The sequence below is a fragment of the Rhinolophus hipposideros genome (genome assembly GCF_964194185.1).
Source record: "Rhinolophus hipposideros genome assembly, chromosome: 10".
In the NCBI taxonomy this organism is placed as follows: domain Eukaryota; kingdom Metazoa; phylum Chordata; class Mammalia; order Chiroptera; family Rhinolophidae; genus Rhinolophus; species Rhinolophus hipposideros.
Genome location: NC_138056.1, coordinates 37635770 through 37658638, shown reverse-complemented (window position 1 = coordinate 37658638; position 22869 = coordinate 37635770). Strand labels below are relative to the sequence as shown.

The following is a 22869-nucleotide window of genomic DNA, read 5'->3' as shown; positions in this document are numbered from 1 at the left end:
TTGAGGGAGTTCACCAAATTCCAGAAAGTTGAATGGGGGGGAACCCCAAAATTTCCACATAGTTTGCCATAGTAAAATTTCAGAGCAGAGATGTTTTTTAAAAAGAATTCCTTGAAGGATGAAAACACACTTATAAAAGAACAGAAAACCAATTGACATCATATTTTAGCAAATGAATGGATGCTAGATGATGCTGGAATGAAAATCTTCAAAATTCTATGGGAATTTCATTTACTCATTTGTTCATTCAACAAATAGTGGGTGAATACTGTGGGAGAGGCACTATTCCAGACATTATTACTGAACAAAAATAGGCCACACACACACAAAAAGAAAACTTCTGACCCCATGGAACTTACTAGTAAAGCAAAAATAAAAATAATAATAATTAATTTTGTGTTTTAAGAGACAGAGAGAGGTGATAATAATGTAAGTACTCGAAAAAATAAAATGGGAAGAGCTGGTATAGAGGGATTATTTTCAAGTTGGATTTCTGTATCCAGCTAATAAGCTACAGTGGATCTTTAAGAGCAAATTTAAGAGAATCTCAAATATGTAAAGATTTTATAAAATCATGTCCCATCCATCCTGAGAAAGTTACCTAAAAATGAATTTTTGCAAAAAAGGGTGCTAAGACAAAGGGTCTTAGAAGATACAGGATTACCAGAAATTTTAGAACAAACCCAGAATTTCAGGGTAAAGGAATCCCAAGATGACAGCTGCTAGTCAAGACTTTTTTTTCCTGCAGCATCTCATTTGTTTACTACTTCTGTTGGATTTTTTTTTTAAGTCAGGAATATTTTTTTATGAAAACAATCTTTCTTAATCCAAAACTTTTCGCTTTTCAAAAGGACCCTCTTTAATCATATGACTCTCACCTAGAGATTTTTTTAATGTTTCTTCCTGTTTCTAAGGCTTTCATGTCTGATTGGTTTTCTTTTTGCTCACATTTATTGAAAGTTGTTTATTTATTAATTCTATCACAGTTTGTAGTCAACCTCTTTCAATTCTTTCTGATTCAAAAAAGAAAGTAAGAAGTTTGTAATCGACTAATTTGCTTTTCCAAATTAGAGACGTATTTTGCCTGTGGAGAGAAGGTCCATAGCTAGAGAAAGCAGATAGCAAGATGCTTTAGCACAAAGTCAAAGGACATTAGTTGCTACAGTTCTAAACGTGCTGGGACGGTCTTCCTTCTCCAGTCGTCACGGAGCCCTCAGTAAAAGCCAGCTTAGGCTTCATTACCTGCTTCATCAGGAATGTTTTTCTCAACTAAGTTTAAACTTGGCTTATTGCTCTGTGTGCAGTCATCCAGTATCTTCTTAATTGACATCTGCCTCCTACTTACTGCTCCGTGATTCTTTCTTGCCTCTACGCAGCTAAGTAGTGAGTTTATTGGAGTCCCGCTGGGGACTCCTTCCACTTATTCTCTCTCTAGATGGGTTTTTCCTTCGTATGTATACGAGGTCCCAAAACAGACAAAACGGAACTACTGAATATATTATTTAGGGATGCATACCTTTGTGGGGAGAAACGGGGTTGTGAAACGGTGTACAAAGAAAGCTTCTAAGGAGTCAGCAATGTATTCTTAACAGGACCATTGGTTACATGGGTATTTATTCTATGTCTAGTTGTTAAACTATGTTTTTTAAGTTTTATCATTTTTCTGCATATATGTTATATTCCACAATACAATGCTTTTAAAAAATCTCTTAATTATTGTGCTTGTTTAATAATTTTTTAATTGCTTGAGTTTTAGAGGTGGAAGAGGCTTTAAAAATTCTGTAATTCAGTGGTTTTATTAGAATCTGTAGTCCAAAATCCTAGAGTGCTGAGGGTCTTCCACCGGAGTGAGGTGGAGAAAAAGTAAATAGTTCACACCAGTTAAAGTAGAGGCTGCGTGCTTTTACCCGTTTCACACTTCTCTTTCTCTCCTGCGTCCTGTGTCCGGAGGGAAGTACAGGATGTGTCCTCAGACAGCCGGGTCTCTGACTCACCCTGCTTCTTTGCAGTCACCACCACCCTAGATCCATGCTGGCTAAAAGAAGATAAATGTACCCCTAAGCCTGCTCTGTATCCCTGAGGACTTCATTAACAGAAGCTTTATCTGAGCAGCTTTACTGAGTTAATGAAGTAGCTCAAATACCAACTTGACATCTCTCGGGAGGCAGCATGGTGTCTGTAAGAAGGTGCATTTTGGAGACAAATTACCCTTTCCCAGACTAGCTGTGCATGCCAGAGAGGTGTACCTTACCCTCCTTCTACTTCAGTCTACTCATTTATAAAATTATCACAACCCTTCACAGGTATTAAAATGCCTGGCATATAGTAGTTACTCATTGTTTGTGTCCTTCCAATCTGATTCTAACACTGTTTATGATTAAAAGTTTAATATATCTTTGAGATGCCAACCTCATTTGTCTTATTCCTTTTCAGGCAGTTTTGTACAACGATAGATCTGTTCTAGAAAATCATCATGCTGCATCAGCTTGGAATCTATATCTTTCTAGCCCAGAATACAACTTCCTTCATAACCTTGATCATGTGGAATTCAAGCGCTTTCGTTTTTTAGTCATTGAAGCAATCCTTGCCACAGATCTTAAAAAGCATTTTGATTTCCTTGCGGAGTTCAATGCCAAGGTTTGTTATGCAAATTAATACTTAGTTTCAGAAATGGAAATCATTGTCAGTGTTACTGATAAAAGTATTTAATATTAAGTTAGACTACTCATGAAGTCATAATATCTAATGTAAGGCAATATGTGCCAACATTTTTTAAAAATTTTATTATAACATATCCTAAAGTATTATTGCTAGCTACATTTCCTCTCTGACACATAGACGTATTGTTGTAAGTTTCACACACTGACAATCCAATTATGTCAAAAGCTTTTAGGGGCAGATTTGAGAAAGCGTTGCACAGTGCCAAGTAAGGCACTTTATGAAATTGAAGATGTGCTTCTAAGAAGACCATCATGCCTTCTTCACCACACCTGTTCCACCCTCTTTGTATTAGTATTGAATGCCTGGTGTGGGAGAGTGGAGGTATTCTCTACTCTTCTACTTGAGAATAATGCTCTCATTGAACAACTGTGTATTGGGATTGCCCCATATCTGCAGTCTGTGCTAACAAATACGGAAAGAACAGGTCAAAGTCCTCACCCTCACATTCACTAGCGAACTGAGAATCACTGTTCTCGTGTAATAGGGATTCTAATCAGAGTGTGTTCTATCCCTTAGACACTTGGGAGAACCACTGTTTTGGATTCCCGAGGGAAGGATGCCCCTCTTTTGTTGGCAGGAAGCTATTATTTTCTTGATGACATTCGTGACCTAAAGGAAGGTGTACCGTCAGGGTAGAGGAACTAGTTAAAAAAAAAGGAGTACTAGATTTAAACCTCTAGAAACTGACCCTATATATTTTGCTATTGTAAAATTAATGGAATGCTTATAAAATTAAGTGAGAAATCAGTATGCCTTTAAAGTTATTTCATAGTTGTGTAGCTCTATTAATTTATTTTTATTTAATAAACATGTCTTTAAGTGCTTAAGTCAGAGTAATGGAAGTTTTTAGAGACAAAAGATTATCTAAACCCACCACTGCTTTTTAATTTTTGTTCCTCAGAGAATTCCATTCCGTAATCTCTCAGGAGTGGGTTTCTAGACCTACAGTTTCAATAAAAAGAGCTTTTGTTTTAAAAGTGTTTTCTGTAGTGCTATCTTCCTGAATTTTCCTTTAACAAAAGGGTTTGGTGCCCCAAAAACTACCATCACAGCTAAAGTTCAAAAGCCACTGATCTGGCCCATTCACTTCATTTTCTTACAAAAGGAAATTTGAATTCTTGAAAGGCATAGTAATTTGCCTAATTAATAACAATAATCAGCATTTATTTAAATAACAGTGTGAGCATTTATTTAGTATTTACTATGAACTATAACAATCCTCATGGTTGTACAACTAGATTGGTTTTACTTTTCCTATTTTATAGATGAAGAAAGTTAGACTTAAGGAGATTAAGTAATTTTTCCAGTGTTACACAATGAATTAGTAAATGTTTCTGAGTCAGGATTTAAAACCACAGGGATCAGCTTCTAAGACTTGGGTTCTTTCAACTATAACACAATTGCTTCCACAGCTAGAGGCAACTTATCCTTAGATCTTTAAGTGTTCTTTTTTGAAGTAGAAATAATTACAATTCTGATTTGATTTTTTTTTGCGTATACATATATTACATACTAATATGTAATATATACACACATAGATTATAATTCTCTGTGGTAATCACAAATATTGAAACTCATGGTGGTTTTTATAGTCTCTACTTCCTCTGAAACTAAATTACAATGACACTACAAATTTAAGGGAAACAAACCATAGAGGTCCAATGTTATTGCACAACTGATTAAAAGAAGCATTTATTAACATTCCTTCCTGTCATTTGGACAGGAAACGGTTTTCATTTGGTAAATACAAACAACAAAACTCCTGTGCCCTCAGAACCTAAAATAATTCCGTTTTTCCAAAATAGGCTAATGATGTAAATAGTAACGGTCTAGAATGGAGCAGTGAAAATGATCGCCTCTTAGTATGTCAGGTGTGCATCAAACTGGCTGACATCAATGGCCCAGCCAAAGTTCGGGACTTGCATTTGAAATGGACAGAAGGCATTGTCAATGAGTTTTATGAGCAGGTAAGTTGAAACAGGATATTGATTGGTGGGATGTTTAAGAGCTGCCATCTGAAGACACCACTGTTTAGGATTCGGATAGCTACCTTGAGTGTTTGAAATGTGAGTTGTTTTGACCAAAAATGGTTAGAAATTGTTTCATTTGCTCTGGTCTTAGTATTTTCTCAGCTCTTTTTGCCTTTGCTGCTAAAATTTAAAGTAACATAAAATAGCTTTTAACCTATCTGGAGTGGCTTGAGTTTACTCTTGAGTCTAGAGGTAAGGATAGACCACATTATGATTCCAAGGTCCCTTTCAATCCTGAGAGGCTGTGACCTAGGGTAATTTATTTCTAAACGAAGTTGGCTTTTAATTAATTCAGAGTATACTTAGATTGTATTTACAGATATCAACCCATTTTCAACTCTGCTATAGAAACATTGCCTTAGAAACATCAACTGGGTAAAAGTCCTGGCAGAGGGTAAGAAATTAGAGGGCTAGATATGGGGACAAAGTAGATACTTAATGGTTTTACAAGGATTCAGAGATATAAACATACTCTTTTCTCATGTTTTAAAATCTTGTCTTAAAATAATCTTTCCACCTTGCAGAATCTTTACCACTTTTTTTAGGTCAAATTTTGAGGCTCCCTACAAAGTAGAAGTATACTGGTTTACCCACAACTTAACAGTTCATTATCTCCAAAATATCAAACACGTCTTCTTGACTTGAGAATTGCATTTCTTGGGAATCTTTACTGGCCCTGCCAATCAGGAAAGATCAAGATGTGGCTTTCCTACCATGAGTTGTTACTCCAGTCAGAGTGATGAAGCAGAGCCTGTCAACCATGCACACTTACCTGTTACACCTTGTCACACACAGATTGTATTAAATGACCACTAAACAAATGTGCAGTGTCTTTCATCCACCTTAGCTAAACATCCCAACACAATAATGCATAATCTACTGTTTCTTACAAAATACCATACTGTGTAATCATGGAAATAGGTTAAGTATTCCAAAATTAACATTTTACTACTCTGATACGTTTAAACTAAGTTATTTGTAATTTGGGGTAAAAATGGTTATAAATATTTGCCTAATTTGTAGATGGCATAGTCCCATCCTCATTCTCAAAGATAACTGAAGCCTGCCTAAGGCTTCAATTTGTGTTCACAAATGAACAATTTTATAGGAAAATACCATCTCTGTACAAACAGAAGTAACTAATTCAAAGAACATTTAAACTGTTCATTTAGACCCAATGTATAAAATTATTTTAAAAGTATATAGAATTAATTCTTAATGAGCAAACTTGGAAGCCATGCCTGAGATTGAATCCTGGCTCGACTTCCTTACCAGCAAATGTGACCTTGGGTAGGTTACTTAACCTCTGTGCCTCAGTTTCCTCATTGATAAAACAGAATATTGATAGTACATACCACATAATTTAATCCTCACAGCAGCCTTAATATATGTAACGTCTTAGAGCAGTTCATGACACTTAAGTGCTCAATAAATGTTAGCTATTATAATTTCCGATCTATTCACCAAAGGTATTTCAGACAGTTTCACTTCATCTTTGTAGGTTTCATTATTCATGTCAAAGGAGAAAAATAACAACCTATAAGAGTTGTCATGAAGGTCAAACGTACTAATCTATATGAAAATCCTAGTCAACCCTCATAAAGACTATTAAATTTCCTCTCAGTCTGGTTATCCTGTTAAACATCCTTCAGATATGGATACAAAATTCTAAGCTTGCCGGTCTTTTTATCATCTTAATTATACTATCTTTATATTCCTATAAGCATTTAATTGTCATGGGCTCAGAAAAGCCAAACTTCTACCAAAAACAAACAAACAAACAAACCCCCACATCTATGAAGTTGTAGAATCCTGTGGACAAACCCAGCTGTGTGTGTTTTTAAAAAAAAAAAAAAAAAATTAGACTTTTCTTCCTCATAAAAGATAAAGTCATAACCACCGGGTGGATTAGGGGATTAATAAAGAAAGAGATAAAGTCACAGAAGATTTTAAATCATGGGTCAGTTACTCACCGGGACAGTTTCTGAAGTTCTCCTTCGGGCCATGGGGCTCATGTTGCCTGAAGAATTTGTGCATTGTGTGGAGTATCCATGCCCCTCCCCCGTTTTCTAACACTAGGAATTAACATTTTAATGGTACCTTTTGGGGATCACTCAGTCAGCGTGGTGGTGAGTCCTTCACATACTGCTTTTCATCCTCATGGCAACCCTGTAAAGCAGATTATTCAAATTTTACACATGAATTGGGCTTAGAGCTCACCCAGTACCATACAGGTACTAGGTGGCAAAAGCAGGTTTTAAAGCCACATCTGTCTGATCTCAAATTGTACTCTCCAGAATCCTAGAGAACAGCGAGAGGGTGTCACGGAGCAAGCAGTTGGGGTCTGGGCCCCAAAGCCTCCCCTCAAGCACAGTAGCCCTATTTCTTGCTGTTTTACATACTAGGTTTTCTGATTAGGTTCATTAAAGGATTCTGCTGTTACAAAAGGGGGTGAGGGGTGAAAAGCATTTGCAAAACAACTAGGTATGTTTGAGGCACCACTACAACAACAAAAATGTTTGCACTATACCGCCTTCCCCCCTAGGAGAAAGAGAATCTATATCTGACACTATAGAATTTTGCAGGTTGTTAGTAAATTTGCCCATACTTATTTTAAAAGATGTATAGTTTTCTGGTTAACTGAATATCAACCATACTGGTTGACTGCTGGAGTGTTAAGAATAAAGTCTTGGAGCGGACAGTTAGCTCAGTTGGTTAGAGTGCTCTTAACAACAAGGTTGCTGGTTCAATCCCCACATGGGCCACTGTGAGCTGCACCCTCCACAACTAGATTGAAACAACTACTTGACTTGGAGCTGATGGGTCCTGGAAAAACACTTAAATAAATGTTTTTTTTTTTTTTAATTCTTGTTTAGGATTTCTCAAAAATTAGAGAAATTCTTACAGTTGAAATGATAAAAGTAATAGATTCATTGACACTTCTTTGTAAAAATTATTTTGATGCAGACTATGGTTATTAAAAAGCCTCAAGATAATTGAATGGCAAAGTTCAGCGGTTGTTCTTTCAACAGTTAAAACTGTACTTTTCTTTTTAAAATGCTCAGGGAGATGAAGAAGCAAATCTTGGTTTGCCCATCAGTCCCTTCATGGATCGTTCTTCTCCTCAACTAGCAAAGCTCCAAGAGTCTTTTATCACCCACATAGTGGGTCCCCTGTGTAACTCCTATGATGCTGCTGGTCTGCTCCCGGGTCAGTGGATAGAAGCAGAAGATGATGACGATACTGAAGGTTGTTATGATGAAGATGGTGAAGAACTAGATACAGATGATGAAGAAATTGAAGACAATCTAAATCTCAGTAAGAAATAGGGATACTATCATTTCTTTTCGTTTGTTTGTTTACTGGGGTGACAATTGTTAGTAAAGTTACATAGGTTTCAGGTGTACAATTCTGTAATCCATCATCTATAGATCACATTTATTCAATGTAATTAACTGAAACGGTCCATTTAATTTGGATTTGGATCTTTGTTTTTAAGGTATAGACTCAGTAATCATATCTTAAACAACTACTATTTAAATGTTCACATTGAATTCTCGTTTGAAGTACTTCTGCGGGCTGGGTACCCATGTGATGCTGTCACACAACAAACGTTCTTAGTGGAGGTGGTGTCCTCCAGCCAGTGCTCTATGGCAGGCTGGGTCCGCACATGCGTGATAGGGCTGTCCCGGTATCTGAACATATGTGAGGTGAGTGGGTCCTGGCGTCTAGTCCTCCTTCGCCTCCCTCCACCCCTCCTCGCCTGTTAACATCTGCCCTTCATAGACTTGGGAAATAGATCAAAACAGCTGGGAAAAGAGGAAAACATACATTCCTTGACTGTAAGTGGAGAACCAAGTTTTGTGGTGTTATTGATTTGAATTACCAAACTGAACATAGTGTTCTACCTAAGGCAATGAGTATAAATAGAAAATGAAAAGGAAACATTTGCTGCCTTTGTAACTGGAAATGAAATCAGTTATTCTCTCTTTAAGGTAGAATTTAAGTGATATCTAGCTAACTTTGTTTTCTGTTCTCCAAGCATATTAGACATCAGAACAGATAACTACAAAGACCACCGCCACCACCACCCCCACCACCCCCCTGCAATGTTGTATTCAGGATTAGCATAGTGAAGAGTAATCTTACACCATTACCATCTGAGTATCATCTTGGGAAAGTTGACTGGCTTCTAAAAAAATATGTACCCAACCACATTTTGATAATTGTGTTTAATCCAATACATTAAAAAAAAAATCCTAAAGTGGTTCGTTTTAACTTTGCATTATTACTTATTTGAAATTTCAGTACCACCGTCCTCTCCACCCAGTCTTCCCTAATCCCCTTCTTTGCATTATGTTTATCCATAATACTTAAGACCATCGAACATACTTAGGTTTTGCTTCTTTATTTACTTATCTAGCTCTTTTCACTAGAATGTGAGTTCTATAAACTCGGGGACTATTTTTATCTTGGTTTGTTACCATAACCCCAATGCTTAGATTAAGCACCTGGAATATAACAGGCACTCAAATATTTATCGAATGAATGATTGAATAATAGTGCTGTCATTAGAATATATTTGTTTTCAATTTCACAGAACCACCAAGAAGGAAAGGCAGACGGCGGATATTTTGTCAGCTAATGCACCACCTCACTGAAAACCACAAGATATGGAAGGAAATCATAGAGGAAGAAGAGAAATGTAAAGCTGATGGGAATAAACTGCAGGGGGAGAATTCTTCCTTACCTCAAGCAGATGAGATTCAGGTCATTGAAGAAGCAGATGAAGAGGAAGAGAGACAGTTTGAGTAAAAGAAAAGACCTACTGAAGCCCCGACGGCTGTGCCCAGTGTCAGACATCATTGCCTAGTGTTCACTGTGCTGACCTTCAGCGGCCCACTCCTCTGTGGACCGGCCTTAATACTGTGAGAGGATCCTCGCTGTGCCAGCAGCTTCCCGCACTTTCACCACCGAACTAGAAGACACCCTTAGAGCCTGGCTTCACTTGACTCACGTTGCAAAGCCTTAATGCCTTTGCTGGTGTATACAGACTTTGTCCTGATACTGCTCTGCTGGGTAGAAATCTTGTATTTCTCACGAGAGGTAACTATAACTAAAAAGGGACTTACTTCAGTTTCCACAGTGGTCAGAACTGTTTGCTTTCAGATTGTATTCCCAATATGTTTTCTGTCTTTGAATGTTTTTTAAGAAGTCTGTGCCTATTTAAAAAGGAATCCAGTGTTGCCTTTCTGAGGGATTTGTTCAATGCAATACACTGTTGAGTGCTGTTCTCCCAGCTAGATTTATCCATGAAGGACTGAGTGACCTTTGTTATATTTAACAATTTCTGATGCGCATCAATTTCTGATGCTTTTTACTGTTGTGTATTATCTACTATGTATGTTTTATTTCTGTTCAGAGTATTCAGGTTTGCCGTGGACAGCAGAAGTCTGAATTCCACTCTTACTGACTTTATATTCCATGGTCGAATTTTAAAGCTGTTCAGGTTCAACAATGAAGGAATTTACTCTTTAGTCAAAACTGTTCTTATTTTTACTCTTGCTCAGGATTAGTATTTTTAAATATTTAATTAATATAAACACAGCACAGATTTTTAGAAGAAAAAATTTTCCTAATATTGATGTTAACCTTTCATGAAAATGAACATTATTTTCTCTTAGATAAATTTGAGACTAATTAAAGCCAAGCAAAAGAAGATGTTATGTCTTTTGCCTTAATGTACAATCAAATGAGACTAATCCTATCAAAGATAAAGAACAAAAGAAATAGTGTGAGCACTAAAGGACACATACATTGAATAAATTGGGATACGTGCTTATCTTTAGATCCATATCTTAGGTGCCATGTGTTTAGTTACTGTAAAACTCATGTTCATCTTTCTATTAATTTCCCTTGGCCTCGAGACTACAACAGAAATGACCTGTGACTACTCAAACCTTGCAGAGCCCAAAGCAAGTCTGAAAGTCAATGGTGGAAACACTTATTTAATTTTTATATAACAAATATAAATATTTTAGTAAATCATTTCACACAAATGCACATTAAGATAATTGCAAAGAAAATGGAACATATTTACAATGTTTATAAAGTTGTTAGTTTCTGTTAGGGTACAGATGTGTACCCTAGTTTTGAAAAAACTTTGAAGCTATAAAGAACTGCCAAAATGATAGCAAGATGGTAGACTAGTATTTCTTATTCATGGAGACCGTATTATATTTTGGATCCATTCACAGCTTTTGTAGACAGTGAAATCATTAATTTTCCAAGATAATTCCTTTGATAAAATATGTCAGCAGGCAATTTTTTACCTACCTAGAATATTTGGGTTATCTGAAAGATATCAATTAAAAATCTATGGAACTGTTGGAAGTTTTAATCCTATAGAGTATAATATTTAATGAATCACTAAGCTTTATTTATTAGACATGGTGAGTGCTGAGTTCCTTCGTGCCACTTTGCTACACCATCACATCATTTGTAAACTGGTCCCATATTTCTGAATAATACAATTTTAATTTATTGAGTTTGCACTTATAATGTATATATCCCGTGCTTCTATTTCTCTAGAGTACATTTTGCACCCTACATAATATTTCTGCTATTGCAAATATGTGTATACTGCTGTATATGTGTATAAATTCACACGTGCATGTATGCATAATGAGAATCAAATTTCCTTCTTTCTATTATTTTATTAAAATTTTATATTGGGGTTGTTCAGTGTATATTTTTATTTTCCCAAAAGGAGCATGTTTTTCTATTAAAAATGCGATTCCTGAGAACTCATTTTTAAATAATTTAACTCTTAAATTAACTTAACCTTTGCAAAATAATTGACATATGTTAAAGTAGACCAAAGAAACACTAAAAAATATCCTTGCTGAAAGTTAAACTCATAAATTGTAAACAATGAATGTGAGAATTTATTAGTATATACAGCGCTATTAGATGGACTCTGGAGAAATGGCCGTAAGCCATATTACAGATCCTATTTGTTATTCAGATGATTTTATTGTAATCATTTTCATCATGAATTTGCTGTTAAGTCACAGGTCTTAGAAATAATCTTAGAGTGCTATACTACATCTATGTGCTTACTGACGTGTTTTTTCCTCCATAAAAGCCTAATTTTTAAAGTTATTTTGTGATTTGAAGGCTGTTTCCTGCTATTCTCACTTATTTTTCTGTTGTTTTTGGCTCTTTATACTTATTTTTACAAGAATCCTGGAAATTTTGGCATTGCTTAAGTAGTCAGAAATTTCCCCCCTCTCTCTAGATTGCATCATCTCATAGGAACAAACTTCATCAAAAAGATACATAGAGCCTACTCTGTGTCTTGATTATAGATGCTAGACCAATCGGAGCTTCTGTAAAGGGTGCGGGAATAGCGATTGGCATGTGAAGGAGGGATGAACAGCTTCCCAGAGGCAAGTGACTTTTATGCTGAGAGCTGAAAAATTGTGAGTTAGCTCAGAGATGAGAGCTTGTGGAGAGAGAATAACAGCATGTATAAAGGCCAGAAGAAGAGAAAGCATCCCCACACTGAAGGAGCAAAACAAGATTCAGGGTGGATGGAACCTAGAGTGTAAGAAGAGGTAGAGACAGGGTGGTTAACGAAGGGTCTTGGAAAGCAAGCCATGTCATTTAACCTTTATTCCTAAAGGAAATGGGGAATCATTGAAAGCTTTAATCTGGAAGAGTCACATGATTAGACTCACATTTTGTGATTATCATTCAAATAACATACTATGTGGAATGGAAGAGGAAGAGTATACCTGGGGAGACCACAGTGATCCCGACTAAGACCGGAGGACTGCTGGGAAGTAAATGGACTGGAGATTTCAGGTGTGGAGTCAATTTGCTCTGGGGGTAAGACAGCGATGGTAACAGTGACTTTCACATTTCTGGTTTGGGCAACTGTCAGTGTCAGTCACTGAGGGAGACCAGAAGGGAGAGATGTTCTACGTGGTAGAGGGTAAGGGGTGGGGGTGAGTGTGTGTGTGTGTGTGTGTGTGTGTGTGTGTGTCCGTGTCCTATTGGCTCTCTTTCTCTGGAGAACTTTAATAAAATCAAACACAAGGAAACAACTGTAAGTGAGAATAGCAGAAATAAATAGCAGATTTAAACTCCCCAGAGACTTCAGCTGCTGCATTACATTACCAAAAACAATATAAAATAACCATGTATGAAGTGTTTAAGGAAATACAGATAAAATGAGGCAGCAAGAAATTTAAAATAACCAGGAAGGAAGGGCTGTAACACTGACCGCAAACCTCTCAATACCAACAATGGAAGCCAGAAGACACTACAACATTATCTCCTTAATGCTGAGGAAGAAAACGGTCAACTTAGCTGATCAGCAAAACTGCCAAGAGTGAGAGTAAAATAAAGACATTTTCAGATAAATAAATGGGAGATTTTTCCTATCAACAAACTTAACGGAATTTTCAAAGTAGTGTTTATAAAGCTTGCTGTAATGTGCATATGAATCATTTGGTGATATTGTTAAAATGCATATTTTGATCTAATAAGGCTACACTGTGCCACAACAGTCTACATTTCTTAAAAGTAGGTCCCTGAGAGTGTGTATTTCCTAAACGTTCCCAGGTTATGTAATGTTAATGCTGCTAGTCTGTTGACCACCCTTAGAGTAGCAAAATTCTGAAGCATATACTTCTTCTAGGGGGAAAAAAAATGACCCCAGAGGGGCGGATCTAAGATTCATGAAGGAAAGGTAAAAACAAATAAATTTAAAAAAAAAATTTAAGGTATAGCTAAACAGTAATTTATACGAACTAAAAATACAATTTTATGGAGCTTAAAATAAAAAGAAATAATAAAAAGAAAACAGAAGTCCTGGATTAACAAGAACACATAAGTCAAGGAAGAGTAAGTTGCTTAAGGGTCTTGTATAGTTTAGGTACGAGATTAAGATATTAACTTCAGACTTTATTAAATTATGTATATATGCTAAAATGTGAAGGGGAGCTGCTAAAATTTATAAAGTGTATTTTCACTTCTAAAACGGTAAGGGGGAGATAAGAAAACAAGAAAGAACAATAAAAATACAAGAAATGAAAAAAAATAATAAAACAAATAAGGGGAAAAAAAGATAGAAACAAATTTTAAAATATCAACACCCACAAGAAATATAAAGACTAGATTTGCCTGTCCCAAAATAGTGACTAACAGGATTTTTTAAAAAGCCAACATTTATGTAGTACTTATGTGTTAATGATTGTTAGTGATTTGTGATTTGCATATATTTATATTTTATCATCATAACCCTTATAAAGTAGATAATTTATTATTATCTGAAGGAGAAATTCACTAGGCACGTAAAACAAATGTACTTAATAAAAGTCTCTAAGATGCATAAATAAAGAGTCGGTAGCACTATAGAGAAAACTGGACACTCAGTAAGTTAAACAGACCAAAAGTGAATAAAAATATAAATAAACAGCACAACAAACAGTTTTGATTTGTTGGACATATGTACAGAACCAAAACCCAATAATTAGAGAATATATATTTTTCGTAAACATCCAAAGAACATTTATAAAAGTTGACCATGTATTTGTCTATAAAGCAAGTCTCAATAAATTCCAAAGAATATGTATCATACAAACCACATTCTCTGACCACAAGGCAATTAAATTAGAAATAAACAACAAAAAATGACCCTGAAAACTATGTATATACTTCATATGTATGAGAAACTGCTGCTAACTCCAGGGTCGAAAAGAAACCATAATAGGAGAAAAATGAATGATAATTAAAACATCTATATTACTTTCCAAAATTTATCACATGTAGTGAAAGTGGCACTTGAAGGGAAACATGTCATTAAATGTTTATATTAGAAAAAAGGCTAACAAATTAATGAGCTAAGTGTCCAACTTAAGAAGTCAGGAAAAGAACAGAATGTAGCTACACAATAACAAAATGAAGGATAAAACATATGATCATCTCAACAGACGCAGAAAAACATTTGCTAAAATTCAACATCCATTTATGATTAAAACTCAACAACATAGGTATAAAGGAAATATACCTCAACATAATAAAGGCTATAATGACACGCTCACAGCTAACATCATACTCAGCAGTGAAAATGAAAGCTTTTCCTCTAAGGTCAGGAATCAGACAAAGATGCCCACTGTCACAACTTTTATTCAACATAGTGTTGGAAGTCTGAACAAAAGCATATGGACAAGAAAAATAAATAAAAGGCAACCAAATCAGAAAGGAAGAAGTAAAACTGTCACTATTTGCAGATGGCACATATAGAAAACCCAAAAGACTCCACCAAAAGTAAATAAAAATCTGTTAGAATAAATGAATTCAGTAAAGTTAACAGATATAAAAATCAGTATATAAAAATCAGTATACAAAAATCTGTTACGTTTCTTCATACTGATAGCGATCAGAAAGACAAACTGAGAAAACAATCCTTTTCAGTTGCATCTAAGAGAATAAAGACCTAGAAATAAATTTAAGGAGATAAAAGACCTGTGAACTATAAGACATTGATGAAAGAAAATGAAGAAACAAATAAATGCAAAGATATTCCATGATCGTGGATTGGAAGAATTAATACTGCTAAAAAAAAATCTGCCAGTCAAGGTTTCCCATGGTATAGCTGAGCTGGGCAAGAGAAAGGCAGACAATAACACTGCAGTGACTTAACCCTCTTGAGAGAACACAGACAATTTTAGGATTGAATGAAAGGTAGATAATAGAAAGTTGGATTTCCTATCTTCCCTTTCTGGGAAAACTTCCGTCTCTAGTTTTAACTGCCATGTTGGAACCACATGACCCTACAGTTGTGGCCACAAATGCCTGATTTAAGAATGTACACCAAATCCAAGTGAGAAATTCATAGACTGAGTTGAGTCCATCATATTCCTCCTCAATAATTTGTACTAGTAAACTAAGAAACCAAGATTTAGAACTGCAAACCACACTATCATAGAGTACAGGTACTGGATTTACAAAGTCATTGCAATAGACTGAATATTTTGCTTCCCCAATATTCATGTTGAAGCCTAATCTCCAATGTGATAGTGCTTGGAAGTGGAGCTTTTGGGAGGTGATTGGGTCATGAGGATGGAGCCCTCATGAATGGGATTAGTGCCCTTAAAAAGGGGACCCAAGAGAGTTCCCTCACCCCCTTACACCCTGAGGATATAAGAAGTCAGCAGTGTGAAGCCTGGAAGAGAGCTTTCACCAGAACCTGACCATGCTGGCATCTGGATCTCAGACTTCCAGGCTCCAGGGCTGAGAAATTTCTGTTGTTTATTATAAATAAATAGAATATAGAAAATACAGAACGACAGAATAAAGAGAAATTAATGAAATAAATACAATAAAGAAGCACAACAAACCTGAAAAAAGACAAAGACAAGACAAAACTCTGGTGCATTTAAGGAAAACAAAAAAAAAGAAAACCTCAAATATTAATGTTAGTATTGAGATGATCCAGATTAGGAAGACAAAAATATTTTGAACTTTATGCCAATATACTTAAAACTTACAAAAGGAAAAATTCCAAGAAAACATAACTTACTAAAATTCACCCAAATTGAGTTAGAAATCTCAAATAAGCCTATAATCAGTAAATTATATGAGTAGTTAACATCTATCCACAAAAAAATAAAACAAAATAAAACTCGCCAGGCCAAGAAGATTTTATAAGCAAATTCTACTCAAGAAACTGAGTGTTCTAATTTTATGCAAAGTATTCCAGATTATATACAAAGATGGAAAACTACCTGGTACATTCTACAGGCTACTATTACTTTGGTATCAAACCTAACTAAGAGTATAAGAAAAGAAAAATTACAGGCCAATCTCATTCATGACTCAGATGCAAAATTCCTAAACAATATATTTGCAAGTTGGGTTTAACGCAGGAATGCAAGGGGGAATTACCATTCATTTGATTAAACACATTAACCAATTAAAGGATGATCCTTTCAACAGACACAAAAAAATGATAAAAGTCACCCTTTCATAATTAAAGAAAGAGGGAGAAATGAAAGAAAGAGGGAGGGAGGGGAGTAAGGGAGAGAGAGAAGAAAAAAAACCAACCCAGGTTAGAAGGGAACTTAAGTTTTGGGGGTATGAACAAAAACTACAATAAATGTCATATTTAATGATAAAACGTTAGAGTCATTCCTTTAAACAGACAAGAATGCTCACTATCAACACTGTACTGGAGGTTCGAACCATAGTAAGAAATAAAAGCCATAATAATTGGAAAGGAGGAAACAAAACTGTCATTATAGATGGTATGACAGTCTAATAGAAAATCCCAAAGAATTCTGAAGAAAAAGCATTAAGATTTTTTTTTAATTGTAAGTTTTGGGTTTTTTTTTTAGCTTTTTCTTTTAAACCAGAAAGTTTAGCATTATTGTCACTTGTCAGTATACAAATTTCTGCTGCATTTTTTTTATAGAACAGCATCAGATTCTACTGTTACCAATTTTAGTTTGGAACTGGTCCCGAAGTTTAGGGTCCCAGACTCACTTTAATTATCCTGAAGAGGCTTCACACTTAGTCAAAATTCCCCGCTGGGGGTTCCCTGCTTTAAGGAAAGCTTTTAAAGAGGATATTCACAGTTAATTTCATCAGGAAGACGTTTCTTCTTGATCTGATCGCTAACGCTTTGTCTCTGTCTATTTTCCCTTACTACTGTTTTATTATTATCAGAAGACACAGAAGATCCAAAAAGATATGAAAAAAATCCACCATTAAGAAATATTCAAGAAGAGTAAATATGATTCTTTGTATTTAAGTTCAAACAACTGCTTTCAGTCAAGGATATGGAGAAAGGCTGATTTAATAAGACCTCTAATGATAAAAGCCCTGGACTGTTGCCAATTACTCATGTTTCTCTGGTTAAAAAAAAGGTTCTAAAATTGCATTCCTCAAAATAACTCTGTCTGCATCCACCCCATTCTGAAATAGCCAGATGATATGTTCTAAAAGGTACACTGTAAATTAGAAGGGGTCCAGAGAAGAGTGTTAAGAACCAAATCAGACAGAGAACCTAGGATATTTTGCCTGAAGAAGCAAAGATTCACAAGGGAACCCACAGTGAGGGCCTTTTTCAAAGGTTTAAAGTGGGGGGCACGTACTGAAATGCCTACAAAACCGGTCGAAATTGTTCATGAATGATGCGGACTTGGAATAGTGCATTATGTGTATGCACATCACGTAAAAAGCCACAACTCAGCTCCAATTGTTTGCCATTCAAAATGCTAGCCCAGCATTAATAGAATTTCACATTTTTTAAAGCAAATACAGATTTCTACAAGAAATCTTGATTTTTAAATGTTAACCTAAATTTTGTTTTTAAAATTAAACCTAAGGGTTCTGGAACCAATTACAATGTGAGGGTATGGCTTCCCCACACCAGCAACAAGCAGTTGTCTGACACCAGCGGGTATCCTACATTCCAGCTCAATTCTGACACTATCCGAAGACAACATCAGATTCCACAGGTTAGGTGCTCAGTCCTACAAGACCCGCCCTCTGCTTCAGATACCAATCACTGACCCACCAGCTACAGATGGGAGGTTCCCGGGACTCCCTCCTTGAACCTCACTCAGACAAACCTGCAGATCCCGGTTGTTACTTGTACTTCTGAGTGACTGGCTATGAACAAGAGAATTCCACAACCGCCTCCTAGGGTTCAGTTAACTTGCTAGAGCAGCTCACACAACTCAGGAAACCTGTTTACTCACTGAGTTAGTAGAGAGTTAGTACAGAGGATATTGAAGGATACGAACCAACAGCCAGATAAGGAGAGGGCGAGGTCCTGCACAAAAGAGCTTCTGTCCTCATGGAGTTTGGAGCCTGGCTCCGTGGCATGTAGAAGCATTCTGGTTCACCAACCTGGAAACTCTACAAATCCCCTTCTTTTGGGGTTTTTAGTGGAGTCTTCATTACATAGCCCTCCAGAATGATGAACTCACTGGCTACTGGTGATTGGTTCAACCTCCAGCCCCTTTCTCCTGACCGGAAATCAGGGGGTGGGACTAAAGTTCCAACCCTCTATTCCTCGTTGGTTCCCTGACAACCAGCCCCCATCCTCAGGTGCGTTCCTAAAATCACCTCATTAATATAAACCCAGCTGTGGTGGAAAGGGGTTTGCTATGACTGCTAAGACACTCATTTCGCCTTAATGGCTCTAACGCTTTTTTTCCTAGGAATTGAGCACAAGAGACCAAATATGTAACAAAAGAGGCTCCCATTATTCTTATCATTCGGGAAATTCCCAAGGGTTTGGGTATTGAGAACTAAGTAACCTGGATGGAGACAAAATACATATGAGAAATATGTTCGGTCATCTGAAGGACCAAATATATATTTATTATAAATCACAATATTGCAAACCTTTTATTAATCATTACTACGTACAATATTTGAAAAATATTCAGTATTCTTTATTCAGTATAGTGGCTCATCTGCTTTAGATTATAATTTATAAGTATAATACTTTTACATTAAAAACATTAAAAATAAGTACAATGGGTAAAATTTTTAACATCTTTGTGAAATATACAGAAGAGAACACAGAAATATACACAGCAAAATAAGATATTATAAGTACCATTACACAGCAAACATTACTTTTTCCCCCAGAAGCCCTCACATGCCTCTTCCCAGTCACATCCCTCTTCTCCCTGCTAAAGACCACCACTCACCTGACTTCTGTTTATCGGAAATGTCTTTCACCTCCTAGAGTGAAGGTTATCAAGGCTGCGTGTAATATTACAAACTAACTGTTTCCTTTCAGCATTTAAAGATATGCTATTGTCTTCTGGCTTGCCTTGGGCTCTATTGTGAAGTTAGCTATTATTCTTATTGTTGCTGCTTTGAAGTGGTTTTCTTATATTTACCCTCTATGGCATTCATAGGGCTTCTTGAATCTTTGACTTAATGTCTTTCATCAGTTTTGGAAAATTCTCAGCCATTAGCTTTTCAAATATTACTTCTGTCCAATTCTTTCTCTTCTCCTGCTCTGGGTTTTCAAGTACCAAATGTTAGATCTTAACATTATATCCTCTATATCTCTTATAGGCTTTTTTTTTTTTTTTGGATTTTCCATTCTTTCATCTCTTTGTGCTTAATTCTAGGTGGTTTCTTCACTTTTCAGCTGTGTCCAGTCTTCTCTACACCCCATCCACTAAGTTCTTAAATTTAGTTTATTGTTCAGTTTTAAAATTTCCATTTGATTTTCTTTTATGGTTTTCAATTTTCTGATGACTTTCTCAATCTTGAACAGTTAGGTTTTCTAGAAGCAGAAGCTGAGCTTGACATTCTTGTTCAATTGATTTATTGAGGGAATGCTCTTAAGTAAAACTTGTAAGGGAAGCAGGATTGGGAATGGGAAGAAGCTTCAGATGTTTCTGTGGCCGAAGTCCTTAGCCTGATACCATAGGATGGAACTATGGAGCGCCATAAGCATCACACAGTTGTCCACTGAGGCAAGGAATGTGTGTGACTTAAGTACTCCTGGATTAATCAGTTATTGCCTTCCATGGGGTGAGGGTGGAGGGGTCAGGCTAACTTCCTAGGGAATTCCAGCAGGAGAGATGACCCCATCAACTGAGGACAATTCTCTTGGCAAAGAGTATAACTTGGGGATGGGGGTTGGGGTAAAGCTGGAGTGAGTGAATCCACCTACTAAATAGAATCATGGTAGAGCACTGAGTATCCACTACAAACACAAGCATATTTATTGTAAAGTTTGCAGTTGATAACTCTATTATCTGGATCAGCTAAGGGTCTCCTGTTGTCTACTGTTTCTTCTGGTCTTAGTCAGTATCTTGTTTCCTTGTATGCTCATTATTGAGTACCAGCACCGTACATTTAAAAATTCAAGAAATATTTGAGGCTTAGGATTTTTATCTTCCACCACAGAGGATTTCATTGCCCCTGGCAGGCTGCTGGGGTCTTAGTATTAGTAATTTTGAATCACTTTAATCAGGGACTGAGGTGATTCAGAGCCGGGCTTCAATTTTAGTGAAACCCATTTATTCACTCTTACTCTGACAGCAAAGCTTTTTAGAGTCCCTTGGTAAGGCATATTCTCTAATTTTTTGGTCCCTAGCTCTGTTAATCTACCAAAAACTGTGCCTAAGTTCTCAGCCTCTCAGTTCTCTCTTCCAAAATTGGTTCACAACTCTAGAAGAAAATAAGTGTGACATTCCAAGTTCACTTCTCCAGGTTTCTCCTTCCTTTAGATCTTGGCTCCATAATTCTTCATTAGTTTATTATGAGCTTAATTGTATTCCCAGCACATATGTTGAAGTGCTAACCCCCTATACCTCAAAGTGTGCCTGTATTTGAAGACGGGGCCATTAAAGAGGTAATTAAGTTAAAATGAGGCCATTGTGAGGACCCTAATAAAATCTGACTGATGTCCTTAAAAGAAGAGGAACTTTGGTATGCATGTGTTATATAATTTTTTGCATCTCTATTCATGAGTGAGATTGACTCATAATTTTCCTTTCTTTATATAGATATGCATTCAGTATCAAAAGTATCCTAACATGAAAAAAATCAGTTGGGCAGCAGTCATTTCCTATTCTCTATGTTTGTGTAAGACTGTCATTAGAATTCACTGGTAAATTCATTCAGACTAGAATTTTCTTTGTAGACTTTTTTTTTTAATTATGAATTCAATTTCTTTATTATTTATAGGACTATTTAGATTTTCTATTACTATATGTGTCAATCTTGGAAAGTTGGAAAAGAGCTTCTCCTAAGACAGTATTTCTTTATATAAGCTGCACATTAAAATCATTTAGAAATACCCATGCCTGGGTTCTATCCTCAGAGGTTTCAATTTATCTATCTTTTTGTACTTTGTTAAAAAAAATTTTTTTAATTTTTAAAAATATATCTTTGATCTTTTGTGGTTTCAATGCTGTTCATTTATGTATTATATATTTACTATATATTTTATTATATATTATATATAAATGAATACAATTGCAGATATATAATCAAAATTTTAATGAAAAGATAAACACACTAACATGTGTTACTTCTACCCCATCCTCATCGATCCTTTTCTCTCAATCTCTTAGAAATCACCATTTTCATCAGTTCCATATTAATCTAGCTTGTGCTTTTTATTCAAATACAATTGCATAATATGTATACACACACATTCTTATTCTTCATGTCATACAAAAAGGAAACATATTTTATACATTGTTCTTTGTCTTCATTATCTAATGCTAATAAATCACCCCAACATATACTGATAGTAATCATTTAATGTGTTTTTGTGTGACAGGAATTTAGAAATGGCTTGGCTGAGCTGTTCTGGCTCAGGACCGTTCATGAGATCACAGGCAGACGCTAGCTGGGTCTGCAGTCATCAGAAGTTGAGGAAAATCTACTTCCAAGGTGGCTCATTCACATGGTTGGCAAGCTGATACTGGCAATTTGTGGGAGGCCTCAATTTCTCTCCACATGGGCCTCTCCATCGGCCTACATAAGTGTCTTCATGGCATGATGATTGGCTTCCCCCAGAATGAGCACTCAGAGACCACGAAGCAAAGCTGCGATGCCTTTAGACAAGACTTACAAGTTACACGCCATCACTTACATCATATTCTATTAGTCACACAGACCAGCCCTGATTCCCAAGGTTGTGATACCAGGTGAAGGTCACTGGGGGTATTTTTGGAGGCTGGCTACCACATTCTGTATGTTGGTTTTCACTTTTTATTTGTTGGTTGGTTGCACTTTTTATTTTTTGGTTTTGTTTTACATGATTTATCCTGGAGATTTCTCCATAATACTACATTAAAAAAATTCCCCATTCCTTATATAGGTGTATAATATTCTATTACAGGATATACTATAGTTTATCCTACCATTTCTCTATTAATAGATATGCGTCATTCAAGTTTTTGGTTTTTTTTTTACTTTGCTATTATAAATAATGCATCAGTGAATAACCTGGCATTTATGTCTATTTATTATGTGTTCAGGTGTATTCCAATTCCTAAGAATTGGAATTGTTTAGTCAAAAGGTAAACACATCAATTTTGGGGGGGATTTTTTA

The 22869-nt window shown here is 35.9% G+C and overlaps 1 protein-coding gene across 1 annotated transcript in view; it reads left to right on the top strand.

Annotated features, from left to right (window-relative positions):
* Positions 1–13589, top strand: part of PDE3B (phosphodiesterase 3B) — a 140919-nt gene extending 127330 nt beyond the window's left edge. Inside the window, exons 13-16 of the mRNA XM_081062655.1 lie at positions 2434–2637; positions 4527–4688; positions 7817–8069; positions 9352–13589. Of these exons, the coding sequence (XP_080918781.1) occupies positions 2434–2637; positions 4527–4688; positions 7817–8069; positions 9352–9566 (834 nt within the window). The 3' untranslated portion in view covers positions 9567–13589. The remainder of the gene's footprint in view (positions 1–2433; positions 2638–4526; positions 4689–7816; positions 8070–9351) is intronic.
* The last annotated feature ends 9280 nt before the right edge of the window (positions 13590–22869 follow it).